The 19,762-nt window shown below is 37.8% G+C and overlaps 1 protein-coding gene across 3 annotated transcripts; it reads right to left on the reverse strand.

Annotated features, from left to right (window-relative positions):
- Positions 1-89: 89 nt before the first annotated feature.
- LOC113681851 (transmembrane protein 131) lies at positions 90-18,412 on the reverse strand. 3 transcript variants are annotated; one of them, XM_089192189.1, is made up of 31 exons: positions 18,228-18,412; positions 18,009-18,061; positions 17,671-17,696; positions 16,665-16,724; positions 15,401-15,524; positions 15,174-15,287; positions 14,633-14,755; positions 13,749-13,829; positions 13,457-13,610; positions 12,850-12,906; positions 12,550-12,611; positions 12,401-12,448; positions 12,059-12,116; positions 11,729-11,837; positions 11,123-11,276; positions 10,860-11,030; positions 10,151-10,255; positions 9,590-9,742; positions 9,382-9,486; positions 9,186-9,272; positions 8,599-8,748; positions 8,353-8,419; positions 8,001-8,115; positions 7,576-7,815; positions 6,732-6,795; positions 6,441-6,583; positions 5,703-5,842; positions 5,199-5,391; positions 4,506-4,844; positions 2,700-4,096; positions 90-2,394 (listed from the first exon to the last, which is right to left on the reverse strand). In XM_089192189.1, the coding sequence occupies exons 1-31, from the start codon at positions 18,328-18,330 to the stop codon at positions 1,478-1,480; spliced, it is 5,712 nt and encodes a 1,903-aa protein (XP_089048315.1). In that variant the 5' UTR covers positions 18,331-18,412; the 3' UTR covers positions 90-1,477. The 3 variants fall into 3 exon arrangements, with proteins under 3 accessions (XP_089048315.1, XP_027054776.2, XP_027054778.2); XM_027198975.2 differs by having other exon boundaries at positions 5,199-5,394; positions 18,228-18,411; XM_027198977.2 differs by lacking the exons at positions 17,671-17,696; positions 18,009-18,061; positions 18,228-18,412 and adding an exon at positions 17,403-17,567 and having other exon boundaries at positions 5,199-5,394.
- Between the last annotated feature and the right edge of the window lie 1,350 nt (positions 18,413-19,762).

The following is a 19,762-nucleotide window of genomic DNA, read 5'->3' on the forward strand; positions in this document are numbered from 1 at the left end:
CCCCGTATGTAACTCAGGCATGTTTAGTTAAGTTTTCGAAGAAGGAGAAAAATAGGACAAGGGTAAAAATACAGAAAACAGACGAATTGTTAACCTCTGATCGTACAAAACTTTATTTAGCAATAATTCTTATAAAATCCTCTACAGTACAAAATGATGACAGCGTAAAAACGACCCAAATAACTCACTTTGCACTCACATTTACTCTTTTTTAATATCAAAATGTCTGGAAAACAATAAATAACGGGGTCTTCTTATAAATAACAGTACAGCGGTCTTATTAAGACTGTGGCAGGCATATTCGCGCGCCGTCACAAACCTGAGTCACCAGGCTTCCTCTTCGCCAACCCAAACAGGCAGAGAAGAGGAAGGCCTGGTACTCGGGTTACGCTGGTTCGGAATAAGCATAGAAATGCAACTGACTTGAGATGTAATAAACGTTTTTTGAACTGCTCACTTTTCGGTGGACGAAATGATGAACAAATGAAGCCAGCATCATTTTCCTGTACCCAACAGTTACAAGCTAATGAACCCGCATACAACTTACGCCAGCCGGAAAACTCTGTCGGTGGCACACCCCGTTTTGAAACACACAGGGACACTTTGGAGCAACCTGGAAACCCGTTGGAAAGCGCCAGGACACCAACTATTTTATGTGATAAAATCAAACGCGTACACCCTATCCACCTATCACTTTGTCAACAGCCATGCAGATCATCCAGGAAAAAAAAGAAAGGATTCCCAATCGTTACCACAACACCCCTCTAAGGAACTTAAGTGGACGAAACATGTACCAAGTGTAAGGGCTCCTCGCCAGTGATAATCACCTCAGAATCAAAAAACGCCAACCAATAGAAAAACGAGATCTTATCCTTTGCCTTATTCCTCCTTTTTCTGTCTGTTCGTGAAATTCAATTTCTCAATATGAGTCAAAGTAAGTTACTTTAAAGATAAACCCTAACAGTTTGAAGAAAAGAAGAAATTACTCTAAAGTGTTTAGAAACGCCTTCGAAAATCCCTAATTTCAGACAAACGGAACGGGAAGATATTTAAAAATAACAGAAAAGAAATGACGTCTGTTTAAGTAGAGGAAAATGTCGAAGTAGATCTCAAACAGCCGCGTCAAGATTTTTGAATCATTTTTCGAAACATATGGAACTACCTTCAACTTGAAGGAAGCTACAAAAATATTAATTCGGTGAGATAAAACACAACAGAGGAAATAAGAAAGCACGAAGGTACTTGACTTAAACCGATTCCAAAAGACGAACTGGAAAAATTTAGGATAAAGTTTACAAGATACAAAAACTGTGACGCAGCTGCTTTTAACAGGAAAGAAACAAATCCTGAAAATTCAACCTCTGAAAACTTTTGACAAAAAAGATTCCTTAGGAAACAAAAGGAGTTTAACGTGACAAAGTCAAATCAACATATTCTTTAAATCGTTGCAAAGGAGACTCTTACGAATGGCGTTCAATCATTCTGATGTGGAGGACCAAGTTGAAGCTTTGCTACTGGGGTCCCAGATGCCGCCTCCAAGAGAACCCAAAGGATCAAAAGTTGGTGTTGAATCTTGGTTGGACTGTAGCTGCACTGAGTAGGAGGCGAAAGAAACCGCAGTTGAAGTAGGCAAGGACTCTGCAGTAGAAGCTGATCCAAGGTATCCACCGCTCCAGATGGAAGAGACGTCAGGCGGTGGAGTCCAAGTAACTTCCTGGGTGCTGAACGGTGACTCTGGTCCCACGACAGCTCCTTCGCCAGACCAGTTTGGCATATGACTAAATAACGCATCCACAGCGTCTGCTTCAGAGCTTAGAGGCTGCCCGGGAGACGAGGTTGGTGGCCTGTATACGGACCATCCATCACTGTTTTGAGGGGAGTTGCCTACATCCCATATCTCAGCCATGGTCTTATTACTGGACACTACGCCGCTGTTGGTATTGCTAGCATCTAGGAAGTTTACCCAGTTGTTGGACAGTCGGGAGCTCTTTCCAGGAAACTGGTCCTCTGAAGAACGAGAGCTAGAGCTGAAGAGACTGTCGCGGTTGTGGTAGCATTGCTCACTACTGTTCCAATAGGGACGATGTTCGGCAGGGAGGCCTCGATTGCGTGTGGCACTGTTATCGGACAGTCCAAAATCACCTAGGTCCAACGGACGAGCCTTCTCTTCTCCAACAGATGCTTGTTTCTTTAAACCTCTTCGATTATATGACTGACTATCCAAAAGAGATGGCCTGTGTTGAGGCATGAAGTGCGAGGATGGTGCCATCCTGTCAGGTCTCTCTCCGACCGGGCCACGCGGAGTCAAATGTGAATCAACAGACGTGGACCAAGGGTTTCGCCTCAGACCGGACAAGCCAAGGTCTTCGCCAGATTTGCTAGACTTTCTGGAGCCTGCAAATTAGTTATAAGAGAAACAAACAGTATGACCAGTTAAATAAGGTGAGGATGTTAACACTGGTAAATCAAAGTGAAGCTATTTACTTCAAATTTGGTCCCTGGAGGTTTTACTTCCTGTCATAGTAACCATCTAACCAAATTTTGCTGGGAACCCACGGAGTTGATAATATCAAAGATACTGAAATCTCACAATCGATCAAATCACCTTGTGGTAACACAATGAAGCTGATTCGCAGAATTCAAATAACTTTTTTGGTGAAGAAAAACTCTTCAAACTCGAGCTAGACAGTTAATCATACCTGTCGAAGACCACGGTGGACCGACACCAGCCTCCAAAGAAGCTGATTTGGTACTTTTGACACGTGACTTGTTTCCTTTCAACACTGAGGACTTCACTTGCTCCATACCGTTTGAACTATCACTGCTGACAATGCTGCTGTAGCTGCTGCTCCGGCTGCTTCCGCTCAACAGGGTTGGAGAGGTTGGAGGTGGAGAATCCGACAAACTTGATGATAGGGTAGACGTTTTGGTGTACGCCTTCCTCTTGTTTGGCTCCTGCTCGTCATAGTTATTCTCTTTAGAGGATGCCTGCATGTTCTTATTGAGTGCTGAAACGACTGCAGCGGCGATGGCGTGGGGAGATGTTGGACTGACAGGACTGCATGTATTACTCTGGATCTTACTGCTGTGTGCGTTGCACTGACTCTTCCCTTGAACCTCCAGGACCTTAGGTCGAGCAGTTCCAGTCGCTAGTTGTGTTTCTTTCTTGCCCTTACTATTTGCATTTTCCGGAGTAACTTGGTTTTTACGTCCCTTCGCTCTGTCCCTTGAGGTGTCTTGGAATGATTCACCTGTATGGTTCGGCTGCTTGGAATTGTTTTGCTGTTGTTCTTTCAGTTGTGTGTCCGGCGGCAGATTACCATTCCGTGTTCTGTTGATGTCGTTTGAAGGCTGTTGTATTTTAACCTCAGGTACAGACTTGTCTGAAGAGCCATCACTGCAGCTATCATCTGACAACACACCTTCATCTTCCTTCCCTTTGGCTGCAGCATTTTCCTTTGCCTTTACCCTCTTTTCTTTTCCCTCTTTCTTGCTGACAGGTTTGGTTTTTCGTTTCTGCTTTCCTTTCGACTCCTTAGAGTCTCTTTTGGGCGCTGATTCGCATTTGTTAGGGATTACCACACTGATAATTTCATCATTGAAACCTTCAGGAATTGATTTACTCTTTGGTTCTGTTTTCCGATTTTCCTCGCATACTCTCTGTTCGGATTTCTTCGGTTCAACGACCTTCCGCGTTATATTTGCCACCGTTTCTGCCAAACCCTTTCCTCGATTATCCACAGTACCTTTAGGTTTATTGTCTTTTCCCACAGAACACGTTTTGATTTCTAGAGGAAGACTAGATGCCTTGATGGCACGAGTATCCGCGTTTTCTGTCGCATTCGGCTGGATTTTCACCGCTGCAACTTCAGTCCTCGTATTTCTATTTCTCATTCCGTTATTCTCTTGCCGTGACGTACTGGCTGTAACAGTTTTGATATTGTTATTAGTTGGTAAAGTATTCGCCAAGCTGGTTGTCACGCTGTCACAACTAGATGGCCTCTCACTTGACACAGGTGTTGTTTCTCTGCTTTCTCGCTGCTGATCACGTCTGGTCCTCTTTTGACTCACTGATTGTTCCTCTCTGGCTGGAATTCTGCGGACACAAGGCGAGTTATAAGATTTTATCGTAATAAGGTATTTGATATTTTTTAGGGATTTGGCATTTTTTCGTTCGTATTTTAACGAAATCTTAACTGTGTAGAACATCGCTGTCCGCGAGTACCGGAAAGATAAAAACAACTCACAAAAATCGTCACGTTTTCCGATCGCCTTTTAATAATCGCCAAAATAGATGGTCAAACATCGCATATCTTGGAAATCTCCAATTCTTGTTCATTTTAGGTAGTGCAAAACAACCTCTTTCCACATGTATGTCAGAATCAAATTTGTAATCTCATTACCCGTATATTTTCATGTCTATTTAAATTGTAATGAGAGTCCAATTCTGTGGGTAAAGATCAGAGAAGGCTCTCATTAACATAACAAAGATGACCTTAACTCACTTGTTCTTCTTAACTCCAGCGATGGCATTCAAATCAAATATCGGCCCTCGCTCTTCTTGTTTCATCTGCAGTAGTTGCATTTCAGGATGCGAGAGGAACACGAGCCTGCGCGCCTCAGCGTAAGCGGCAATCATGACAGCTAAGAAGACCACACCCATGAGGACAACAGCCACGATTTGGACTACAGGTTCCCAGGAATTGCGGCCCAAAGCCGAAGAACACAGAGGAAGGAGGTGAGTAGGAATTGTCGCAACCAGAGTGAATTCCATTACTGGACCGACGGTGGTTTTCACTTCTAATTTCCGAGTTACTCTCGACATTGAAAAATCTGGCGTAAACCTGAAAAACAAAATTGCTCTTTCTTGAATAGAGATCTCCCTTTTTACAACCATTTCAAATGGATGTAGCTGAAACACGAAACAGATAGGGGGAGATGGCTCCGCTAGATCAGCAAACTAAGTTGCTTTTTTCTCGTCTACAATATTTTTTTAACTAACTTCATAACATGACTGCCTTCTTGTGTTCACTACCGAAATAAGCTGTACAAAGAGACTTAATCAGTCTTATGTAAGGCAGTATAACCAGGTTTCTATTATCTTTGGTAAACAAAACAAGTTTTATTGTGCACCTGACGGTTTGCTTTCTGTCAAAAACTTGCATAATTTCGCGTCCAAAAAAATGATCATTGCTTACGTGATTTCAATCTTGCGTGATGTGTTTGGTTTAAGGATGAATGACTTGCAGTTCATGATTTTAAAACCGTATCCTTCACACTCGTAGCCATTGATACTGAGTGAACTGATGAACATGGAGAGCTGACCAGGATTTGTTGCTGTAACTGTCTTCATTACTGATAAAGGCTGCAGGGATCGGGTTCGAGGAGCAGCTTCTGATATAAGAAACAGATCTATTTCATAAATTTGCAATCAGATTCCTAGGCAGTGAACAAAGTTTCCTCGCGAAATCTTAAGAATATTTGTGTGGCTCTTTGCTCAAAAACCTGCTTGTTCCGTTTCGTTCCTCGTTTTTTTGTTACTTTCAAAGTTTCTATATCAAAATTCTTAAATGTAAATAGGGAAGACTACCGAAGGTCTTGGGCCCCGACTCACGCTTATCGCGCTTTCTGAAAGGAAATACAAGAGACTGCCTTGCGGGCAAAACTGCCTGTGGACGTGTTAACAGTACAAAGTGACTTACTATGACAATCTGTCAACTGACTCGGCTTAATTTCAAACAACAGAGTGCTTTGGGACCCAGGCCTCTTGCCATTCAAAGTGAACTCTCCCCGGGCTCCTTGACCTTGAACCACTATTCCATCCAAAACTGTAAGATTGTTCCTAGAAACATCCGTAAATAAATAAGTAACAAACATAGATAAACAATAAATCATAAATTCACAAAATGGATAAAATGACCTCTAGTATACGACAATAATTTTGTGCAGCGTAAGTAGAGGATCAAAGTGGTCCCCTCGACTACCTCTGGTTTATGCAAGTAATAAAAGAAGCAAGTCATTATTCAATGAAGATGGTTGTCGAGTGCGACCTGTCTTACAACGGGCGAAATATATAAGAGTGATATATTAATAAGGCGGCTTCTCGTTCACTATTTCAAGATCGAATTAGAATTTGAAAAGCTGTTTCTCGTGGACGGAAAAAAGAGCCGAAAACCCACAGAAAAAAAAACCGTCGAGGAATAGGCGAAAATCAATCAATTACAAACTCGACCCAAATGCGACACCAAATTTACGAACAGACACCGGGAAACAGCGATGGAGGTGAGTTATCACACCACTATGCCATCTCTACTTCCCGAAGAAGAATCTTTTTGCATCTTTCGCAACAATAATTTGAAATAATAGGTTTCAATTTAAATAAATCGCTAATGAAGCTGGGTCTTGCGTCTCAGCAATTAAAGAAAAAGGGTGGTGTCTACCTGATGAGGACCACAGATGTTTTGAGTCGTTCATCTTTGGGTTGAAACAGCACTGGAATCCTGACGACCGCGCGGGGCTTGAGAATAGTCAACAACGTACCGGACGCGTGAGCTATTTCACTTCCCAGAGTTGACAAGTAGTCCTAAAAACAGGCCGTAAATTTTAACTCGTCTTCTAGTAAAGGTGATACTCTAGTTTTAGCCATGACAGAGTTAAAGTTTCGAAAAAGCTGATTCATTCCTTACAAATGGCCTCTACGTGTTAAATGACAGAGACAGAAAGAAGTATACCTCATGTGAGGGCACAGAGAAGGTCGTTTCATCTGGATCAAATCCATATGTTTCTGTATCAAACCTATGAATAAACAAGGAAAAAAAAAAAGGATGTGATTGCAGTTGCGTAAATCACAGTCTACCCCTTACTACTAGCACTAAATGAATTTCAGTAACACCACAGCTATACCAACAAATCAGTTTTCGCCTAACAGCCAATAATACGTACGATGACACCCTCTCAGTTGGTAGAAACGTCGCCACTGTCACCGAGAAGACTCCTTTTCGATAATATCCTCACCCGGACTATCAGACTTACTTATAAATTGTTGAAACGATTCCAGAGATGCCCGCGCTCTGATTGGTGGGAGATTACAACATATCTTGGTGCAATCACCCCGAAGGTTTCCCAGCGTATGGTGCTAACTAAACTGAAGCGCTAATTTTCAACTTAACGCCGTCCGTTTTTGTGTCATCGCTCAAGAGAAATATAGGGAAAAATCCGTTGGTAATATCCCCTGTAATCTCTTTAAAATAGTTTTTCTCCACAACCTCAGCGAATATCGAGACATGATAATTGGTCTCAACGACCAATCGAAACAAAGATCAATTTGTTACGTTATGGAGAAACTAAAAGTACTCGCAAAGAAAACCGGCCTCGAGCGCGGGGAACTGTGTGTGACCAACACGACCTTTTACCTTCCCGTGTAATTGGTTTGGAGGGATGTTGCAAATTATCGTTTCAACCAATCAGAGATCATCATGACGAGAAACCAATACAAACATAAATAACTTTCGACACTTCTTCATTAAAAAAAAATGGCAAAAAAGATCTATAATATTGTATCATTTTGTCATTTACCTATCAGTTAAAATATCCCATACACCTTGCGGATAAAGCGAAAAAGGCACAATCTGTGCCAAGACAGGAACATCTGCTGGATTCTCCAGCGTGAAGAATTTGACTGAGACGTTACCAAGGTGTGTTAGAGGAAACTTGACTGGTTTGTCTGATGAAAACGACGGCCATGAAAGACTGGCTTGTGCTGGGATTTGGAATCCCTTAACAACATCTGTATCTATTATGAATGATAAATTTAATCTGCAAAAACAAAGGCAAGAGAGCAAGATATAATATTAGAAATTGTGCTCTAGTCTGTTACCGCGAGCAAAGGGTCTCTAAGAAGAAAAAATCTAAAAAAAATTCAAACCCAAAACACGGAAACACAAAGATATATATAAACAAAAAAGAATGTAACACCGTAAGCCAAAAGTAGAGAGACTTGCCTAGTCTTTCCTGACCGTTCTAACGAAGAGAACAACTTTTGGTTCTTCTCTATGAGCTGACTGTCAATTTCCCCAACGTTGGAGGGTAACGAAAAACTCGATAACCACTGTTCACCTGCATAACAAACAACACCTTTCAGACTCTACTAAAAGCAATATAAGGATTAATTTTACTGATCCTAACTTACGACTGATAGCGCTAGTTGGGAGATTCTAAAAGTTTCATTTTTACCACATCTTGAGACAAAGCGCCATGCTCTTTACTTCTTTGTCGCATTTCCCAGAGAAAAAATGCTTTTTTAATCAAGGAAATTAAACCTTGGAGGCAAAGAAAAGTCATTTTATGTCTTACTTGAGTGTATTCCAGTGTGGCAGAGGTTTTTACAGCCTTTTGAAGGATCATAATATAACTGTCCAACCTGAGAAAAAGTGGGTAATTTTCACTAAGGCAACTAACGACAAAACCAACACAAATCTACCAAATGCACATCCTCAACTTTTTAAATAGCTGCTGTCTTCATTAAAAATTTGTGCCTCTATAGATTTCTGTGCCTTTGATATAATAAATTATATTATCTTATACAGAAAATATACTAACCTCAACTCTCTCATTGGGAAGTAATTGAACCTCAGAAGTCACAGGCTCGAATGAAAATTGATCACTAAAAAGATGAGGCTTCACAGATTCTAGCTTCAAGGTATTGGAAAATGAACTAAGCAGAGTGAGAGTGTAATTTACAATTTGACCCTGAAAAACAAGAATATGCGATAGGTTTAGAACTCAGAAAAACAGAAACCCGAAACCTTGAAAGTAAACAGGATTGAAATGTTCTGGCTCATCTCTGCTCCATGATTGACCTATCAACTTGTGCCATGGCTCAAAGACCCAGAGAAAAAACAAACAAACAAAAAATCAGCAACCATGGTTTGTCCATTTGCAGTTCCTTTAGCATGTTTTTATTTTGATTTATGCAATTCCTTGTGGCATTTTTCTTCTGATTTACAGTAGTAATTTAATTGGTTTTGGTGTCACCATGCTCAATCAAAATTAACTGTATTTTCCACTTAGAATCTTGTTGCTGACAAGTGGCAAGCTAGCTAATTACCAATCACTGATAAAAACTGCCACTATCTAAAACTGCTTTAATTTCTGTTTTGGTGCACAACAAAAAGCTTGTTACTCACTGGAAAACCAGGCTGAAAAATTACAGATGCTGGAGCAGAAACTATTTTTCCATCCATTGACTTTAAGTGAAGAGGAATGTGTAATGTCTGTAAAGTTGAAAACAGGATGTCATTTCTTACTCAACATTCTAAGAAAGGCAGTGTAATCTAAATTTAAAAAATTACATTTAAGGGGTTTAACAAGTGATCCTCTCACCTCATAATCTGTTTCCATTTCTATTTCTCCAATATACTGTCCCTCTCTCTTGGGTACAGCAGCCTCTACACTAAAATATGCCACAAAGCCAGGTTTAATGTGCACCTGAAATCAAGAAAAAGTGAAAGTAATACAACCATGAATATCACTTTTGAAATCCTTATGCAGTTAGCCATGGTGACAAAAAAAGACATTCTGCTCTTTTTACCTTGCCATCCTCTGCCTCTCCATTGGCAGGCTGATCCATTGTATTTGATAAGCTTTGATTCCCTTTAAATAACTTGCTGTCATTACTAGATTTGATTGCTAATAGTTTTAATCTTGCAAACTGGATATTACATTCTATTCTGTAAATAGTGACCTAAGGAAAATAGAAACAAATTTTAATTACCCTTACAATGTAGATATTTCCCAGTGGTTTTAACCCTTTAACTCCCACAAGTGACTAACATCAAATTTCTCCTAACAAAATCACACTTGAATCAAACATTAAGGTCATGAGAATAATGGAGATGATCACCAACCAAAGAAACTTGTGATTGTTGAACAAATTCTCCTTTTCAGAACCCTTGGAAATGTCTCAGGAGTAGGATGGAGAATATTCATACTGACATTAAGGAGTAGAGGGTTAACCACAGATTTCTTATGCTGAATGACACAATAATAGCCTGGGTTGGAGAGAGGCCATACGAGGGACACAGTGTTGAACCTTGCAATGGTCACATTTAAGATATTATTGGTAGAAGATAAGTTCTCAGTCCTGTTATACCTCTATTGGATTATTGTTGATGATTTTGAGGAGTTTTGTTCTATTCTCCCCAGTTCCTACAGTGCCATAATCAACTACATCTTCCTCCAAGCCATCTACACCATACTGCAACAGAAAGACCAAGCAAATGTCAAAACTTCAGGAAAACTAGAATACTTATGTTCTTGGTGATCTGTAATCTCTTTTGTAATGACAGGGACAAATCACATGATTGCCTCTGATGAACAGGCTATCCAGTTTTCAGTGAACCAGACTATCTGCTTATCTCTCCATTCTGGATTGTCTGTTGGCCTGCCTGCCTGCCTGTCTGACTAAATGACTATCCATCTTTATATCGGTCTTTCTCTCCTCTACATCCATTTGTCTATCAGTCTTTCTGTATGTCAGTCAGTTGGTCAGTCAGTCAGTCAGTATGCCAGTTAGTCTGTTGCTCAGTATGTCAATCTTTCAGTCAGTTAGTCAGTCTGACAGTTAGTCTGTCTGTCAGTCCATCAGTCATTCAGTCAGTCACTGATTTTACACCTGTCTAATTATCTATCTGTCCATATATATAAGCAAGGATTAGATTAACACAAACTCCTTTCAAATCAGTAAATTCAGTTTTTAATCTAAATGTACATATTACTGGTATTGCAGCTAGTGGTGATTTCTATATGAAACCCAAGGAAAAGTATTTATTTGTAAGAAACTAACCACAAACTCTACTGACCTTGAGCTTGCCATCATAACAGTGAATGGGTACAGTAAAAATAGAAGCATTTGTGTACACTCTAAGAATAGTAGAAAAAGCCATATCGGAGCCATTGGCAAGGAACTGGACATAGAATGGTGTCACTGTGCTTTGTGGTGGTATCATGGCTGGCTTGGTAAAATTTATAATCTGTATGAAAAATATATTTTTATATGTTAAACAAATTATTTCTGTTGATTTTGTACATTTCTTTGTGAAAACAAAAGGATACTTAAACTTACAGAAAATATATTTTCCATCTCGGCAGGAAAGGCTGCATCATAAATAACCATTGTAAAACTAAATGTGTTTGTGATTGGGAGTTCCCTTGAAACTGGATCAAAAGGAGGTTTCCCTACAAAGAATCTTGTCTTGCTAACAGAATATGCTATGGTCCTGAAATTAAACATAGAGAGCAATAAAAGCACATTAAAATATGTTTTAGTATGAAAGGCAAAGTTTCTGGGAGGCCACCATTGCATGAAGGCAAGGTAGACAACTAAAACATATATGGAATATTTCTATTTTTAAAGGCATCAATTATGAAAGGTTTAGGACTCAAATCAGTTGGAACACCTCAAAATTTCATTGTTCAGCCCTCCATTAGTCAATTTTTCTAAACTACATTTTTCTGTAAACCTAAAGCAACAAAACATGCTTCACTGATTTAACAATTGAAGATATAATAAATAATTTTCAATTCAACCTGAAAACATTTAGTTGCAGATAACACCTAGCTGATAGGGTTCTATAAAATTTCATCACCTCTTCACTGGCTTAAGTCTTAAAATCCCATATAGGCAGGTAAGAGTTCACTGCTATATTTCAACATAACTTTTTCAACTTACCCTTGAAGTATATTAACTTGATAAGGGATCTCTAATCTAGGAGAGATTTTGCTGTTTGTTTTTATAATAACCTTTCCGGTTGTTTGTCTACTCCTTTTGACATGGAAAGCTGTTATAAGAAAATAAAATAATGTTAAAAATGAATTTGCATTGCCTACTGCATTAAGACCTTTATTTGTAAGCATTAAGGATAGCTCGCAGCTTATTTTAAATTCAGCTAGTTGTATAAACTTTCCAAAATAACTTATCCTTTACAAGCAATAACAATATACTCGGGATAATCAATGAAGCATGCACTCAATGACTAATTTTAAATTGTTGCTATCTTACCAGAATAAGTTGCAGTTGCGACTTTGATGTATTTTGATCCTGGCTTCAAGAGTATGGGCTAAGTATCAAAAAAAACGACTCTATGAACCAACAATCTCCTTACTACATTAGAGTTACAGCATAGTCTACATAAACTGATCATGAGGAAAATAATTCAGGATAAAAGTGTTGGTGCTTGACTCAATTTACTGCTCATTAATATCTAAGGCTCAGAAGATATCTTTTGCTTTACTGAGGCCAGTTTACATCATTAACCCAGTTAATAAACCAAATTATTAGCAAATATTGTTAACTTTTTGCTTAGGACTTTTTGACAAAAGGTCATGACCGGTCAGTACTTACAGTGAAATTTATGGACAGTGCACTGTTTGTTGGTTCTACAGATATTGCCTGAAAAAAGGATAAAAATTATTAAGACAAAGAATATGGCAAGGACTAAAGTATTTGAATTTGCTTAATTAAACAAATGATAGTAAAAGCTGCTTTAATACCGATATATGAACTTGCTTGTGACCAGCATTTAAAAGATACAATCCAATACTTTTAGGCTCATCTGTGAAAAAAAAGAAATCACTTCATGTCACCACTTATGAAGAAATACTATCTCATTGATCTCACTGAGAGACCTTTCAGTCCCCCCAACACTTAATTGTTCTAAAAAAAAAATCAGTTTTGAGAGATTTTGTTTGAGCTACATGCAAGTAAATTTTTTCCAGTCTATTTTCTTTCTTTTAACAGTTACACACATGATAGTAAAAAATGCATTCACCAAGTATCAAACACTGACTTACCCATTGTTCTAAGAGTTCCAAAGTCTAACATGTCAGTGGAGGAGAACAAGCCAGGAGCTGTAGGAGAAAAAATTGTCCGTAAGTACTAACTTCTGTCCAAGGCAGGGGTTGTAAATTCTCCTTACTATACAAACATGTTTTAAAGCAGATGGGCGATGAGAAGAGAATGAATATCAGCTGGGGATGCTTGATAAAACACCAAATTTTCAGAGTTGAAATAATGAGTAATGTTTATCAACAACACACAATGTCAATTAGATCCAGAGAGTGAAAGAGTTAAAAGTGAAAGCTACCATTTGGTAACTATATATATATACATAAGTTAAAGAATTAAAGAGGAAGCATTGATTCTCTGCGACTATGAGTTTTGTGCCTAAGCACTTGTCAGACAGAACTTCCTGTCTGACAAGCACTTAGGCATGAAACTTAGAGTCACAGAGAATCGATGCGTCCTCTTTAATTCTTTAACTTATGTATACTTATCTCTGCTACCACAGCATTGAGCACTTTATGCCAAGGTAGACTCTACCCCCACATTCATCTATATATATATAAAAGAACCCAAGATTCTCATCAATATTTTAAGAAGACATAGATAATGTTGTACCTGATGTAACTTCTACTTCTACAGGTAAAATTAGAAGCTCCTGAATAGGTGCTGGTTGACTTGCTTTAATACGAATAAATGCTGTGTGATTTGAAGCTACTCTTCCAACAAAGCTAACTCGCATAAGTGCTTTAGTTTCGTAGGGTGGAATTTCCTATAGGAAGACACATGATCACAATGTTCTTTAGGAAAATGTACTCAATACTGTCAGATGGACTCATCTTAATTATATGAAAAGAAAACCAACATTTTATAAAATCCCAGCAGAAGTGAAGCAGGTTATCACACATACCCAGTGTTTTTGTGGTGCTTCCTCCAAACCAGAAGGAAGTTCTAAATGCAAATCACCACCACTAGAGTACATCTCTATTACCTATGACAAACAATACAATGGAAGAGGATAAAGTAATAAAAAATGAATAAATAAATACTAATTTTTGAATATAACTAACAAGAAGTTTTGTCCATTGGTCACATATCAGGCTCCTGACTTAAAAACCCAAAACCCAAACCCATTTACATGCAACAAGGATATACCTAGGGCAGATTTTTAATAAATTTCTCATTTTCCACACAGTGACCAAAAAAAATCTAGTCACCTCCAAAATAAGGAAGTTCCCCATAAAAAAAGGAGACCTTATAAAATAATTTTCCTAATCTTTGTATATTTCATTCCTGATGTACTCAAATTTTAAGGAAGTATACACCTGTTTATAAAATAACTGAGAAACTGCTAGCACCCTAACCCTTTTACTCCCATGAGTGACCAAGACAGAATTTCTCTGTACAATATCAATACAATATCAAGTAGACAAGTGACGAGAATAAAGAAAAATATGAATAAGGGAATTATTAGTTGATTCAATACCAAATTCTCCAAACTAACTTCAGAAGAACCATATAACAGACAGTAAGGAGAATTACTCATGAGATCTTGGGAGTTAAAGGGTTAATTGATCAAAAACTTATCATTTATTCCACTGGTAAACCCATAGAAAATTGAAGTTGTTTGTTAAAGCAATAGCTGTACTAACCCACATGGGATGTTGGGAGAACACAGGAAAAGTTGTAAATCATAGGCTGGAGGCAAGTGATTTACAAACTTTTCCAGTGTGTTCATTGTTGCTCAAACTAACTTCATTAAACATAAAACTGCCAGACTCTACATGTAGTTACCTGTAAAGGTGAGTCGTATGGATTATGCATATTAATAATTGTAGAAAAACTATAATTTAATGGAACTCTTGCTCCTAGGAAAGGACGCAATCTGTATGGATTTGGAAGTCCCACACCAAATACCTGAAATAATAGTAAATGAGCACATTACAAAAAATATATGCATAAACTTATTTATTAAACCAAACTTCCATTGTAATCAATGTTTTCAAAGGATTTCAATGTAATGAGGATTACAGCAAGACTTGAGAGACCCACTTAATGCTCATCCCAGACAGATGTTTGTTGTTATGGAAATAAATCATGATTATTGCTCAGAACACCACCCAACTTGGCTCTTAGATATGAAGGATTTTCTTCCCCAAGCAGTAACATCGAACCTAAGTTCTTTGATGAATAGAGGCCAGGCTTTTCAAGGATCTTAGTAAAAATCCCTTGAAAAGCTACCAGTAGGGACCTTCCATAACTTTTGAGACTGTCATAACTATGGTTACTTATTAAGGATTACTGATGTGAATAACCAATATATAGGGTATAATACCTGATAAGGATAAACTCCTTTGGAGGTGTGAATAAATAAAGTGTTTTCTACATTTCCAACTAGTCTTGCTAGAAACACTATTTCAAATGTGGTATTTCCTAAAGGGTAAACTACCTGAAGGGAAAATAAAAAACAACAGCATTGTTTAAAACAAACTTTGAGAAATTTATGAGCAGGTTTTTGCAATAATGCAATAACTATGGTGTCTAGATTTAGTAATAACTTACTTTTGATTGAAAAAAGGAAGCATGAAAATGTGAAGTGCTACCAGATATAGATTGCAGTTGAAGATTCTGCTCTGTGTGCGGGTTTATAACAGATACTGTTCGTATACTTGGCATACCCACTGATCTGAAATGACAGATTACATAAACGAGTTAAGGCCTCTCCAGAAACCAAACAAGCCTTAATTACACTATATTGGGTGTAAATAGGAGATTGCAAGCTATCATCATGATGACTAGTTTCTTCTCTCACACCTGTGAGACAAACATACCAAAGTAGGATTTCATCTTTTAGACTGCAGACTCTAAAATCTCCAAATTTCAGTTAAAAAAACAGCAACCATAAATTTAAATGCTGTGCTCATAGAAGATACAACGGGGTGCCTAAGGGCTCTTGACCCAGATATCTCACCAAGCTTTCATAAAAGTACCAATATATATATATGTATGTATGTATATAATTTAATTCACCACTAAAACCAAAAATCAGTTGTCTTCAGTACTAAGATTCTGCTTAGGCACAACCCCATTGTTTTGTATGATTCTGACTCATCATGCCAAACAAGTCTTTCAGACAGTTTTGTGAACAACTTCATTGATACATTGTAGAAGCCTTAAGTAACTTTAGAAAGTAAAATATTAAAGCACAAATTTCATCATGGCATAGTTTTCTTCAATACTGGTTGTCAACTCTACAATAATTATTGGTACACTCAACAGAAAAGAGCAATATACAGATAACACTCTTGACTCAGGAAAAAAAAAAAAGAGGTGTAATTCCTTTAACATAGTTCTTGCCACATGTTTGTTAGCCCGTTACTCGGTGAAGTTAAGATTGAAAAAAAAATATATATCTTAGATATTGCTGATGCAATTAAATTAAATTCATTAAATATTCAAAGAGAACCAACTTTTCTTCAATACAAATAATAATAAACACATTCAGACCAGATCATACTATTTAAATGCCCAAAGACCAGGAGCAAATAACATAGATAAGACATTGACATTCATAGAATTGATTTTTCATACACTTTCAGACCAAGAAAATTTGAGATTGCACTAAGATTCAAAGTTCAAAGTTTCAGTAACGAGATGGGCATTCTCGCTGCATATTATTTACGTACAGTGGAATTTAAATAGGTGTGAGCTGTCAAATCTATCACATGCCAAGTGTGTGACATATAGTTATACAGTTTCATTTTCACAACGTTTATTCAAAAAATACTATTGGAAATTTAAAATAATTGTTAACAGAAGAACTTACTGTTCATAAAAATCTAAGTATGATGGCTCGAAGCGAATATGCCTAATATTGGGCTGTTCTCTGAAATAAAGAATCAAGCAACACAACAGATTAATATATGAAATATTCAGTCATAACAATAAGTGAACATATTTACCATTTTATTGCCAACGGAGGGATTCCTACAGCTCAAATTAACACTGAGAAGTTGTGGGAATACATATCTTAAAGTTAATGGTTCAACCAGCTTTTAGTCAATTACAGAGATTTTTCACAAACTTCCGTGCATTGTTGGCGAACTTGCGATATATCAAGATTTGACCTCAAAGTACTACAAGGGTTTCTGCCCTATTTATGTTCATGCTGTTCGATTTAAAGTCATCCCGAATCGCCTAGATATATTCCTGAGTATTTTACATCGGTAGAAATAATCGAGCAAATTCACAGTGAGAAATAACTCTAGGAACAACGGTACAAGATAGCGGAACAGTATGACAGATACAATACCAAATACTGAACCATCACCCAGTTCATACGGAAACAAAGGCGTTTTAAAACTCATTTTTTGGGGAGATCATGCTCGAATAATGTCTAAATAACCCCGATGCAAACTCTAAAAAAATGGATCACTGTTTAAACAAATTATCGAGAATGAGTACAGAATTATACCCCAGTGTATGAACGGTAATGGCAGTGATAATATACTGTCACGTCGATTAAATAACCTGCCAAACCAACAACACGAATCAAGAGCCTTACTTGCACAAGCACATTATAGCGATGGAATGAACGAACGCAGTCCTAATAAACCCAGTAAACATCTTCGCTGCTTAGTTAAACACCAAAACAATAGGCAAACTGATCCTAAAATAACTGGAGGAGGCCTCGTGTTACGTGGGCGACTGAGATACTTTTAACAGTACCTGGGGGTGTTGGTTCTACGATCTTTCCACCCTTATCGCGACAAAAAAAATCGAGATGAACACGTGTTCTAAACTGCAGATCATGTCTTAGTGAATATTCCTACCTTCTGTGGTGGTGTGAGCCATCACCCTGCGAAGAGCACAAAAAAAAAATTACTGGTTCTACACCAAGTGCAAACCACGACTGAAATTTGACAGACCTCAAACATGAGTGCACCATCATCACCATAATCAAGTTCAAGCTAAGTTCATCCTCAGTAAAGCAGTGAAAACTCGATGCAAACGGTTCGCTGTAAATTATCTCGGTTTCTGTTTTAGTGAGCAACTTTTTGGTGGGACTTACGTTAGAATGATAAGACCATCTTTCGGAGTTTCTAGTAGTTCTTAGCATTAAACATCGTCAGCTCATCACACCTTTCACTTTTTGACAGCGAACGCTTACCTGTACGTGGCTCCCAGAGAACCGCATATCGCCCATATCTCCTTGGTATATACCTAAAAATATTCCAGGTAGACGTATTTGACTTACAAACCACGAACTCCAATCATAATTTGGCCATAAACTTGTAAAACTCTACCGTTGTCACGATAGAGCGACGAGAACAAACGAATCCTACCAAACGTCAACACAGCCTCTATTCCTTTACTTTACGCCACTTACCAGGTCTAGACATTGGATTGCACTGCATCATACATATCCTATGTGTAACGAGAAAGACTAGGCATATGTAAGCAAATAAAATGACTCCGAGTGCGGCCGCCATGGCTGCGGTTCGAAGTCCTAACTTTACCGTGGAATTCTCATACACAAACCAAACTTGCGCAAATTGGCCTCATGGGATCTGAGTACAGGTGCTTGTTGAGTCACGTGACAAGTGAGAAATACATTAGCATAAAAAATTAATGACATTTCACAAGTACGTGGAAAGTTCTCATTGAAGATTTTGGATCCCCTATGGTTTTATCACTTCTTAGCTTAGTTCTCCATGTCAGAGAGAAGTAATACGCAAGGAATACTAAGCGTTAAGTAACCCGTGCGCAGGATGTGCTGTCGATGAAAGGAATTAGGAAACACGCAATTCACAGCCATCACGGAAGCTTTGCACGTAATGTTTACAAAGTCAAAAGAGCTGGGACCCTGACAAGTTTGTTTTTTCTATCAAAGAGATGCTTATTCTAGCCTTGGTTCTCCAGCTGTCATTGGTTGCAAAGTAAATTAAAAGATCTTGAAGGCAAATAAAATAAATATAAACAAAGTTAATGACATGCCAGCTGCCTTCCTGTGTCGATGAAACAAGATGATCTGTTGAAAATAACAAAAGACAATAATTTATCTTTCATAAGTCACGAGCAAAAATAAAAGACATGTCACTGTCACATGGTGACGTTTCCACGACAGTCCATTAAGACAAGAGTTTTTGAAAATAAATATGTTGCGAAACGGAAATGAATGGTGAACAATAAAAGCATTGATGTCATCGCATTGTTCGTGACGAAAGTTAACCTTATAATTTCTAATAAACTTTCAAAAATTGATTGAAATTTTAAATTTTCAAGTGATTCGATTAAATGATGGTTTATATAAGAAAAAAGAAAGGACTGAGACTATTGAATTTCCAAAGTAAAAGAAATTTCTTGAACTGATATATTTGGTATAATGTTTAAATCTGGTATTCAGCGAACATTAACGAAACAGACATTTCGAGGAGCCCTAATAGAAGTTTATTTGAGTAAATATTCCAATTTGTCAACAGAATTTAGTACAAATAACACAACTAATAAATATTTAAATAACGTAAAACTGATCTTTTTTAAATTATAACATTTCATTTTCATCGCTCGAAATGGGTTCACGAGAAGTTAGAGTGAAACCCATTCTTAGTTTCAGTGAACCAATAAAACAAAGAGTTTATTTTGTTGAATGGACAGTAGGCTTTTTTCCATATAAATTTTATAACGGTCCGAAATTGTCTCAATTTGATGGGGACAATTACGATCACTAACGAAACCGAATATCGGGGTGATCAAAATTCGATCCTATCCGATCACTCCGAACCACTTCACTTTTTTTTTTCGTCCTTCTCTGCATGTTTTTAGGAGTGCGACCATATATCAAAACGATTCAGATGATCAGTTGAAAATAAAAAATTTAGTTTAGCGGTTTGGTGATCTGTAAGTGCTTTTCCCGTTGAAAAA

Source organism: Pocillopora damicornis, chromosome 13 (assembly GCF_964200805.1).
Source record: "Pocillopora damicornis chromosome 13, jaPocDami1.2, whole genome shotgun sequence".
Classification (NCBI taxonomy): Eukaryota; Metazoa; Cnidaria; class Anthozoa; order Scleractinia; family Pocilloporidae; genus Pocillopora; species Pocillopora damicornis.

What these genes read in the sequence shown, in the direction of transcription:
- LOC113681851 (XM_027198975.2), bottom strand. Translation starts at nt 18,330, where the DNA reads ATGGCGGCCGCACTCGGAGTCATTTTATTTGCTTACATATGCCTAGTC. An exon ending in AGATGGAAAATATATTTTCT is followed by an intron (nt 11,031 to 11,122) that starts GTAAGTTTAAGT and finishes TTTTTCATACAG; the next exon opens with ATTATAAATTTTACCAAGCC. An exon ending in GAACGGTCAGGAAAGACTAG is followed by an intron (nt 7,816 to 8,000) that starts GCAAGTCTCTCT and finishes TTGTTTTTGCAG; the next exon opens with ATTAAATTTATCATTCATAA.